An 11,887-nucleotide genomic window follows, 5' to 3' on the forward strand; every position below is an offset into this window, starting at 1 on the left:
GGGAGAGGGAGGGAGAGGGAGGGAGAGGGGAGGGGAGAGGGAGGGGATTGACTGACTAACTTAATGATGGCATCACTCCACAGTATATCAAACCATTGCTTTGTATGTCTTAAACATTCAGTATCTAAAAATGTACTATTTTAAATTAAAAATTTTTTTCCTGTGCTTTACAAACATTCACTAATGTATATACATTACTTTGGTAATAAAATTTATGTGCCTCATTACTAGTTTCAAAACTTGAAGCACCTCATGGAAAAGTAAAAACCAGAACAATTTAACATTTAGTTTCACAGAATAAGTTGGTTTGCATTTTGTTGAAATTAAGAAGAGGGGAAATAAAGTTGATTCAAAGGCAAAATACTAAGGAAATAAGTTTTACCCATAGAAGTTTACCCTGTCCAGCTTATGCTTAAGAGCAAAGGTGAGCAGCACCTGAAAATTCTGACTTGGGCTCAGCTTTGCAAACAGCTCATCCAAACAGACAGGGAACAAGTCTATTCATTTTTATATTATCCACTCACTGATTTATTCATTTATTGAGACAAGATCTCCCAGGCTGGTGTCAGACTCTCAGTGATCCTCCTGCCCCCCACCCCCCGCCCCCAGATGTGCACCACCACTCCTGGCTAATGTACAAGTAGCCCTAATGAGGCAATTTACTTGCAAGGAAATAAATATGTGTCACCCAACCACTCCTGCCCCTTTAAGTAACAATCCCTCCATGAGCATTTGCTCAGTCATCCATCATAGACCCTGCCATTTGTATCAACACCAGGAACATCAAATGTGGCCATGCACAGCAGGTTACCAATGAGGCATTACCTGTGGCTTTCTTCAGGTCGTTTCTTGGTCTAGCTGGCGGGGGTCGGGGGGTCTTCATGGGGTCTTTGGGACCTTCTTGACAGTCTGCTCCTCTGAAGCCAGGACAGCATCTCCATTCCAATTGTGTCACTATCTTGTACTTAGTGACAAATCTGGGTCTGAAGTTTACCCGATACCTGAAGACAGAGAAAACAGGGTCTCACTTTAGTGACCGGTAGTTATTAAGAGAGTCTCCGGTCCTCCCATGCTGCTGTCCTGTTATGATGTGAAATGTCCTACACAGGCTCGGCTATAAATACTTTGTCCCTAAATGGTAGCACTTTTGTGGGGGCTTTTAAAGGCCTTAGGTGGGGCCTACCTGGAGGAGATGGGCTCTTGGAAGAATGTTATCCTTGCCTACTTCTCTCCACACACACCCTGTGTCCTGTCCAACTGTTGTGGATTTGATCTAACACTTATGTTAACTGAGTCCCCAAAATTGCATGAGAATTCACATGTAAGATGCTGAGGGTCGAGCTGGAGAGATGGTTCAGTGGTAAAGAGCACTGACTGCTCTTCCAGAAGTGCTGAGTTCAATTCCCAGCAACCACACGGTGGCTCACAACCATCTGTAATGGGATTGGATACCCTCTTCGGGTATGTCTGAAGACAGCTACAATGTACTCATATACATTAAATAAATAAACCTTAAAAAAAAAAAGATGCTGAGGGTCCTTGCTCCTAGTTGTTTCTGATTGGTAAATAAAGTCACCAGAGGCCAATGGCTGGGCAGGGGGTCAGAGGTGGGACTTCAGGGTTTGCAGGCAAGGAGACAGAGAGAGGAAGAGGATTCAGAACTGCCATGCTGGGAAAAGCACAGGACAGAGACAACCAAAATGTAAGATCCAGGGAAGAGTGGCCCCAGCTTCCCCTCTTTCCCCCATTGAGTCTAGGGTTACAAAGAGGGAATATAGATTTCACTAATAACTCAAGAATATGAGGGAGGGTGAGGTATTAGCCATGTAGAAGTCTTGGAGTGGTCCAACTATTGAGCTATTTAAGGCATATTAAAATCTAAGGCTATGAATGCTATGTGTGTGTGTGTGTGTGTGTGTGTGTGTGTGTGTGTGTGTATGTGTGTGTGTGTGTGTGTGTGTGTATGTGTGTGTGTCTTTCATTTGGGAACCCAGAACACTGGGATGGGTATCGAGGAACACAGGAACACGTGGCAGCCACCAAGGCCATTAGAGTAACATTAATCACCTACTGCTATACCCAACCATCCTGTATCATATGCTCTCCCTGCTAATAGTTCTGTTCAAGAGTGTGGATCCATGTAGTCATGGACTGGACCTCCAAAAGTGTCAGTCAAAATAAATCCTTCCACCTCTAAGTTGTTTCCATCCAGCACTGAGTTTGGTAGGTTGTGTCCCTCCCCGCTCTTTATTGTTTTATTTTGGTTTGGTGGGTAGTTTGTTTGTTTATTTGGTTGGTTGGTTGGTTGGTCGGTTTGGACAAAGTCTTGCTATGTAGCCAAAATTGGCCCCCAACTTGCAATCCTCCTGCCTCAGCCTCCTGAGTGCCATCAGATCTGGTTTTTCCATATCTTTTTTTGTTTTGTTTTGTTTTTCGAGACAAGGTTTCTCTGTGTAGCCCTGGCTGTTCTGGAACTCACTCTGTAGACCAGGCTGGCGGTTTTTCCATATCTTACCTCCAGGGAAACAATCCATCCCCACAATATCTGTTCAATACAGGCACTAACCAAACTTCGGAATGAGTTTTTACTTTACTGGCAATTTCAGTTCTACAATTCACAGCTCTTTCGGAATACTTTTCCGGTGCAACTCCGGGCTGTTCGCTTTGTGTTTTCCGGAAACATCCCTGAAGCCTTGCTGCCCGCCGTGAGCCCCCATAATCACCTTTGTACCTTTTTCCCTGTGGGGCATCAGCAAGGGCACTCACACCTCTTTATAAAGGAGCCTTGACCCATACTGCCAAGGACAGAAATTTGGAAGCTGCTAGGCTTAGATGAATGTCCCCAAGACCCATGTGGCTAAGGTTGGATCACCAGCCTGTGGTTGAACGTTGAGGAGACCGGACCTAGTGGGAGGAAGTTAGGTCATTGAGAGTATGTGCTTGAAGGGGATGTGAATGGGCTTCACATTGCTTCCTTGGGGTTGCTGTGTGCTGCTCAAGGGGGACTCAGAATGAACACGGTGGTGTCTTGTTGTGAGGCTCAGTCAACCAGGCAACTCCAGGCCAAGTTCCAGCTTTGGAGCTGTACACTCAGAGTTTATGTTCCTGGGAAAATCAGGAATTCCTACAGGGAACAATCTTTCCCAATGGTCAGAAGTACATTAAAACCTTAGCCCTTCACATGCTCCATCAGGATCTGCTGCCTCAACTCAGGCCCCAAAGCAACAGAGCCAGCCAAGTATTAACACTAAACTTTGAAATCTTGAATCAAAGCAAACCTTCTCTTCATGAAAGCTAATTGACTACCAGAGAGGCTCTGAAGCCTTATTCACAGCTTATGTGCCAGGAGTGGCAGTGTGGCACAGTGGTTGACCCCCCTTGACTAGCATGGACCTGCGATTTGCTTTGATAAATATAAATAAACAAATAAAGTATGTGTTTTCTTAACACCAGAGAACTTCCCAGGGAGCTAGATAATCCTGTGGCTGGCCCCTGGGACAATAACAATCCAGCAGCTCAGGCACACATGAGGGCCAGAGACAAGGGGTTCAGCCAGATCTCTGCTCAAGTGTAGACAAAAGCCCAACCACACAGGACAGCCTTCCTACACACAACCCAACTTCCAACTTCTGGCCTGGAGCCACCTCCTCTCGATCCTCTCACTTTCTCTCTTTCCACACTAGGCCAGCAGCTGGACTTCTCTGTGAGCCAAGTTCCAGAAAGAAATGGGCTTCACATCACTTCCTTGGGGTTGCTGTGTGCTGCTCAAGGGGGAATGAACACAGTGGTGTCTTACTGCGGGGCTCAGTCAGCCAGGCAACTCCAGGCCAAGTTCCAGCTTTGGAGCTGTGCACTCAAGAGTTTATGTTCCTGGGAAAATCAGGAATTCCTACAGGGAGCAATCTTTCCGAATGGTCAGAAAGAAGTACAACCCTGAGCCCTCCATGAAGGCTTTCCCCACTGCAGAATTCCTGGAAAGCTCCTGCTTAGCTGTCCCTAGGGCAGCAGTTCTCAACTCCAGTGTCACAATCTGTACCCCAGAGGAGCTTCTGAAATGGGCCTAGGATGGGTCTAGAGTATACAAATTTAGAGATGATCCTGAGATCAACCAAAGAGGAACCCTAGTAAGTGAAGGGAAAAGAAAGGGCAATCACAAGGGATAAAGAGCTCAGAGCAGGAACACTCTTCAGAGTATCATTGATCAGGCCAGTGAGGCAGCTCAGTGAGTAAAGACGCTTGCCCTCCAGCCTGACATGAGCTTTACCTCACACAGGTTGCATGATCCACATGGTGGAAGAGAAGAGGCAATTCTTCCTCTGATATCCACATGTACACATGCACACACACGTGTGTACATATATACATTCATGCTCTTACATACTAACACATACACATGAACACACATACACATTCAGACATACATTCACACATATACATATGCTAATACGTACATACACACACTGATATATACACTAAAACACACACTTGTACTCACACATACAGACACGCTTACTCAAACCACAAACACCACACACATGCATACACTATACACACTCAGATACACTCACATATCACATACATTTACACATGCACACTCTCACACACATGCACATACAGACATTCATATTCATACTCTCATACATACATTGTCACATACATACTCACACATTCACACTAATACACACAGACACACTTTCAAACACACATACATTCTTTCTCTCTCACACACACACATACAGACACATACACTCTCACACATGCTCATTTACAGTGTCATACACCTTCACAATGCTCCCTTATACATACTCATACTTATGCATACTCACGTATATAAATTCACAGGTTCATACACATAACCATAATTTTAAACATTAAAAGACAGTCACATTGGCTCTACTATGTATCTTTCCTGCTTGTCACAAGCAAGAAAACAGAGACTTGTGGGTAAGATGAGTTGCCCAAGTGGGTGGAATGGAAACTCCCAGGTTCTTCTGTAACACACGTACCCTGCCAGCATGCAGTAACAGCCAGCCACTCTCTGGCTGTTTCCCTCAGTTCAAAGCAGCATCCCACCTGCAGATATTCCAGAAAGCCCTAAACCCTGTGGGAGGAAGTATGTGACCTCTCCCTGCACAGCAGACTCATGCTTGAGCATCTGCTTCAGTCCAGGTAGACGCCAGCCTTGGCCTCCCTCCCACCCCGCCCCACGGAATCCCTGCACACAGAGGGATGACTGCGCTGCACATCCTGCAGACTCAAGGAGAACCTCATGCTAGAGGAATGCGTAACCTCAGAGAAACTCTGCTCCTCAGAGTATTAAAGTGGAATGTGAAAATGTGTTTGCGTACGTGTCTGCCAGTAGATGACAGCCTGAAGGGAACCTTTCAGATAAGGCTGCACCCAGCAGAACAGACTCTGTCTCTTAGAAGAAAACAGAGGTAGACTGCACCCCATATGCCCCACTGGAGCTTTCCCTTAACCCTGAACCAGGAGCTGGAGGGTGAGGAAGGACCAGCTCTCACAAAGTGCTGTCACTATAAGGAAGGGCGTAGCTGCCACCAGCTCATCCCACAGCCAAGTCACCTGAGTTCCCACCCTGCTCTGACTGCATGATCTGCTGCCCATCAGCCTTTGCAGGGATCTTGTGGTACCCTTCAGGTTGCCTTCCTGACAACATCTCAAGGTAAACATGAGGAAGAGATCATTCTGCCAGCAGCAACAGCTGGGAAAGATCAGGCAGCAACTTCTTGACACAAAAGCTCAGAGGAATTTCTCCCTACATTAAGTGAAAGGAAGGACCCTGAGGTGACCTTGGTCCTTGGTAGGGGGTCCCCAGGTCTGCATGAGGAACCTCTAGGGTACAACACAGGATTAGCCAAACCCCATAGACCACAGCTAAAATGGGGTTCCCACTAACTTAACACCAGCCTAAGAGGCTCCAGAGGCTGGGAGGAGCCACTACTATAATTTCCAGGATCCCTAATCACACAGAGCACTGCAGAAAAAGAAAAAACAACCCTACCACTAACTTTTACAAACTTTCAGGGGCATGGCTTAGTGACAGAGCTCTTGCTGGCTTGAAGGCCCAGTTCTTCCCAAGCACCATACCAAAAGTAGTCCAGGCCTTTACTTCATGGACATTTCAGAACTCCTCAAGCAGATATGAAATGTTCCAATCCCTCCTTCTAAGGAGGAACCCACCCACCTCTTTAGAACCTAGAGCCTCTGTGCACTGGGGAAGCTAAAGTAGTACTGTGTCCCCGAGTGCCTGATCTGTGCTCACAAGGGAGGGGCACACTAACTGCTGACTGAGACAGTTAGCTAATGTCCCCAGCGTAGAGCAGACACACCAAGGAAACAGACAAGGGTCAGTCGAGGCAGAGAGTACAGGCTGACTCAGGTCACAACCTGGCTCCCCTCCCAGGCTCTCCCAGTTGGGACCATATCAGCACCCTGTATGTGTGGAGGAGCCCTGTCTACAGCTGAGGCTGACATTTGTTTCAGTTAAAGAACCTGTATGTACACACCACCATCACCGCAGCCCACAGTCCACACTGTGGTTCATGCTTGGCTCTGTGCATTTGAGGTTTGGGATGAATGCATAGTGGCCTATAGCCACCACTGCAGGGTCCTATAGGCAGTTTCACTACCCTAAAAGTCCCTGACTACTTATCCTTCCTTATCCTCCTCTTCAAGGGTCTCTGGTCTTTATTTTCTCCCTCATTGCTCCAGAATGTCGAAGAACTATAACCACAGCATTCTTCTCAGTCTGGCTTCTTTTGCTACGAGGGGTATTTCTAGTTCCTCCTGGATCTTTGTGACTTGACAGGTAGAATAGGCAGACACTGAGCTACACTGCAACTTAAAACCATTTTTTGTTTGTTTATTGGTTTTTCAAGACAGGGTTTCTCTTTGTAGCCCTGGCCATCCTGGAACTTCCTCTGTAAACCAGACTGGCGTTGAACTCAGAGCTTCAGGTTGCCTCTGCCTCCCGAGTGCTGGGATCAAAGGTGTGCACCACCATGGCCCAGAAAGAGCATTTCTTTTTAAGGCTGAATTATACTGCATTGTCTAAAACATCACTACAAAATACAGCATGTCATATATCAGGAATTCAATGAAAAGTCATTAATCATGAATTGGATTAATAGTTGGTTAATCAAGCAAAAGTACTGTATTTGTCCAAGTTTGTGTGATCTAATATCCTATTTTAAGAAGAAAACTTTTTCCTCTAGTCTAAGTAGCTGCGAATTCTTCAGTCTTCCCAGAACTAAACTAGACTGTGTGGTCCTAGGTTCAAGATGACTACAGGGGAGCCACACACCCAAGGATGACCCAGAGCTGTTCTGTCCAAGGTGCCCACTAGTCACACAAACTACTTACATTTACATTAAAATAAAATTAAATATTTAATTCCAACAGCCACATTTCAAGTACATAAGAGTATAAATGTTACCACAGAAAATCCCACCAGACAGAGTTTGCTGAAGATGATAAATGAGACAGTTCAGGAAGCTACAGGGGTTCATCTGGTAGACCTTGATTTTTGACCTCTGTTAAACCATACTTTCTGAGCCCAGCAGAGGGGAACAGACAGCTTGTACAACACACCAAATGGAGCTCAAAGAAAAGTCTTTGCCAACAGGACCACTGGCTGCTGTTAAGGGATCATCCGCACAGTGAACCAACAACTGAGGCTCCTAACCCTGCATTTGGCATTTACCTATATTCTATTTACTAAAACATGGCACAGATCCAAAGCCCAGCACCCCTGTGGGGACACACTTCAGCCTGGTACTTTTCCAGAGAACACACTTTCTAGTAAGTTCTTTCCTTTCCACTCACTGACCTGCCACAGCCTGAAGCCAACTTTTCTGGCTCAGTTTGTCATATGCAGTCCTGTTGGCTAGTCAACCTAGGAGGATGGAGGAGGAACCATAAAGAATGACTCATCCCAGAACATCCCAGGAAAGAAATCCATGTGCTGCCAACTCAGTTCTCCCCCTTAGACCTCAGTTCAACTCGGACTCACTGTGCAGCTGAGTGTGACTGTTCATCCTTCATTCATCTCCCCAGTGTTAGGATCATACCACCACGCCTAATCGTATGTGGTGCTGGAGACATAAACTCAGGTGTTTGTGACGTGATGCCAGCACTGCCAACTGAGCCAGGTCCCAGTCAGCCACTCTTTCAAAATAAAATTGCACTAAAATACATACAACATAAAATTTAGTACTTTAGCATTTATTTATATATCTATGTATTTTATTGATACAGATTCAAACCCAGAACATTGTATATCCTAGTAAATGTTCTCACCCAGCCCATGGAGATCATTTTGTTTTGTTTTGTTTTGTTTTGTTTTTTCAAAACAGGGTTTCTCTGTGTAGCCCTGGCTGTCCTGGAACTCACTCTGTAGACCAAGCTGGCCTCAAACTCAGAAATCCGCCTGCCTCTGCCTCCCAAGTGCTGAGATTAAAGGCACGTGCCACCACTGCCCAGCTTCCATCCAGACCATTATTATAGGATCAGGTCTGTGGATAGCGTTCCTCTCTCTAACTTCCCAAATGGAAACCCTATAGCCACCAAACGCGTACTCCCTAACACGTCTAACCCACACTCTGTGGTCCTGGTCATCACTTCCTCTGTGAATTCAATGGCTCCCAGTGCCTCACGTACATCTTAAAGCACTTGTCTTTTTATCTAGCTTTTTTCACACCCTGGTGGTTCTTGCATGTTGCAGGGCGTGTCTGAATTTCCTTCCCATTTTACAAGCAATTCACTTCTATAAACTTGGCCTCCTTGAGAAACTGACAAGACGGTAGACTGATTTTCTAGGAACCACAGACATGCTTTTCCTATTTTTGTGGGGTTTTTTTTTTGTTTTTTGGTTTTTTTTTGTTAGTGAATGAGTAAATAAATGAGCTTTTTCTGTTTGTTGACTCTCTGCCAAAAGCAAATGCAGTCAGGCAGTGAGGGCCATAGAGCTGGAAGTGATTTCAACACTGAAGTGCTGGAATTTCAAAACACTTGAATCTTGTGTCTGACTGAAAGTCAAAATGGTCATTTTACACCATGGCCATCTCTAAACATGGTCTATGCAACACCAGGAGATGGACTCTGATCACTAGGTCCCTCTCATGGCTCCATTCCAAGCCAAGGTCCTCCTTACAGGTTAAAATACAAACTCAAAGTCAAGCTTTTCATCCTTTTCTGCTACATTACACATTTTTAATTGGATCGCTGCATGGAGAACCTGAGATGGAAGAAAGAAATGTGAAACATGTAGCTTGGCTCTAAAGGAAAATTCACCTAAACTTTAAAAGGCCAGAATGCTTAAGCCAAGATATTTTTTTTGAAATATGAAATGTCTACATGAATCTAAATGTCAGATTAATGAGTCTTGATTAAAGTTAGATTACAAGAAAGTTTTGTATGTAATGTAAAGTAACAGATCCTAGATCAAAGCAATGTGTTCAGAATGGAAATGTCCTTCTAGAAAGGGCATTCTGGTTCCTGGAATGAGGATACAGTTGCTGGGGGAAAGCATGATTATAAGTTGATGGCTTTGTTATTTCCTCTTGAATTAATTTTCTTACATACTTAGGAGCAAGTTAGATTTCAAAACCCACTCAGCATTTTGCCATGATCATACAGAGTAATGAGTAGGTTTCCCCCACAATTTATAATTATCCTAGAAAAAAAAAATCTTCATTCCTAAAAAAAAGGATTAAAGAAAACTATGTGGCTCAGTGTCAAGCCTGCCCCGACTCATCTGCAGCAGATAATGGAGCTGTTATCATTTGCTCAAGCATGGGACCTGCCTTCTCAGCAACTCAAATGAGTTTATCTGATGCTGGCCGCATCCAGTCCATGAACTATAGATTGAGGCTGTATTCCAAGGAGGCCACATTCCTAGCTCTGAGAAATACATCCCCATATCAAGTCACTGGGCGTTGGGAAAGAAAAGGGAGTCTGAGCCTGAGCTAGCGCACATGTTTTTTAAATAAGAGCTCTCTATGGGAGGCCCATCTCTGTTGTAGGCTGTTCCTCCCATATATACTGCTTTGGTTCTCATACCTCTACTCTGTTTCCACATTCCTAGCAGCAGAAATCACAGAGAAGCCAGCTCCCAGTCACTCCCTAATGAACTCATCCTCGTGTTCCCACAGTGTGGACCATGAGAACATCTGCTGGCCTGGGTCTGTGAGCCAGCCTTTCCACTCAGAGCTACTGAAGAAGAATCTAATTTTTAGGTGTGTGTGTGTGTGTGTGTGTGTGTGTGTGTGTGTGTGTATCTGTATATCTGTGTGTCCGTGTGTGTGTCCGTGTGTGTGTCCGTGTGTGTATCTGTGTGTCTGTGTATGTGTGTGTCTGTGTCTGTGTGTGTGTGTGTATCTGTATATCTGTGTGTCCGTGTGTGTGTGTATGTGTGTGTCTGTGTCTGTGTGCCTGCCTGTCTGTGTGTCTGTATATGTGTATCTGTGTGTATGTCTGTGTCTGTGTGTCTGTATGTCTGTGTGTGTGTAAATTCATATACACTAAAATGTACATATGTAGGTCAAAGGAAAACTTGCACAAATCAGTTCTCTCTTTCTACCATGTAGGGTCTGGGCACCAAACTCTCTTTGCCAGCCTCTGTGGCAAGTACCTTCACCTACTAAGTCATCTTGACAGCCTAAGACCTCTATTTTGATCACTCCCTTTCTTTTTGAATTGTCTGGACACTCCTACAAAAATCACCATAATTCCACAGCTCTCCTTCACTCAACCCAGATGTTCCATGGCTTTGCAACCTCCATCCCTCCCATTTCAAAGCTCAATGCACCCCCATCCATGTTCTCAAAACTACTTTGGAGTGGTTGATGCTATACAAGATTTGGCTGTGCCATCCAGCTACTAATCAACTCCAGGCCTTTCAACAAAGTCTCTGGACTGTGGCAAGCCTTTAGGCCGCACCAATAACAAGGTTGCAATCACTCAGAAACAGAAAACCTAGAGACTGAAGAAGCTTCTCTGTGGATATAAGAGGTTCTTCTGTTGTCCCAACTCATACTCACTTTAAAGTCATCATCATCCAAAACACGGAGACACTGTGTTTTCTAAGCTATGACCACACTGGGAGAAAGGATAAACGCGTCAGAAGTAAGAAGTTTGTACCTATATGCTTACACCAAACCCAGACGCTGTTGCTGATGCCAAGAAGTGCTTGCTGAAAGGAGCCTCACATAGCTGTCTTCTGAGAGGCCCTGCCAGAGCCTTACAGATACAGATGCAGATGCTTGCAGCCAACCATTGGACAGAGCACGGGGACCCCAACAGAGAAGTTAGGAAAATGACTGAAGGAGCTGAAGGGCTTTGCAACCCCATAGGGAGAACAACAATATCAACCGACCAGACCGCCCCCCCAACCCCCAGAGCTTCCAGGGACTACACCACTAACCAAAGAGGATCCATGGCTCCAGCTACATATGTAGCAGAGGATGGCCTTGTCTGACATCAATAGAAGGGGAGGCCCTTGGTCTTGTGAAGGCTTGATGCTCCAGTGTAGGGGAATGCTAGGATAGTGAGGTAGGAGTGTGTGGGTGTGTGGGGGAGCACCCTCATAGAGCAGGGGAAGGGGGAGGGGAGAGGGGTTCCTGGAAGGGAAACCGGGAAAGGGGATAACAGTTGAAATGGAAATAAATAAAATATTCAATAAAAAAAAATGTTTGTACCTCTTACACCCTCGGAGTCTGTGAATAACATGGTGATGTGAAGCCATTCTCACTCACCTGCACTCTGCTAAGAGAGCAGGCTTTCTCTATGGAAGAATGCTGTCATCGCCCAAATCCTGCACCAGGTTCTAAATACATAACAAGTATCAAGAGTGGAAAGTACTGCTCAC

General features: G+C 45.2%; 1 protein-coding gene across 1 annotated transcript in view; it reads right to left on the minus strand.

Moving 5' to 3' along the window:
• Emilin2 (elastin microfibril interfacer 2) overlaps positions 1 to 11,887 on the minus strand; it is a 63,906-nt gene that overhangs the window by 28,146 nt on the left and 23,873 nt on the right. Inside the window, exon 3 of the mRNA XM_031368720.1 lies at positions 826 to 1,001. Coding sequence (XP_031224580.1) covers positions 826 to 1,001 — 176 coding nt within the window. The remainder of the gene's footprint in view (positions 1 to 825; positions 1,002 to 11,887) is intronic.

Source organism: Mastomys coucha, unplaced genomic scaffold (genome assembly GCF_008632895.1).
Source record: "Mastomys coucha isolate ucsf_1 unplaced genomic scaffold, UCSF_Mcou_1 pScaffold14, whole genome shotgun sequence".
NCBI lineage: Eukaryota > Metazoa > Chordata > Mammalia > Rodentia > Muridae > Mastomys > Mastomys coucha.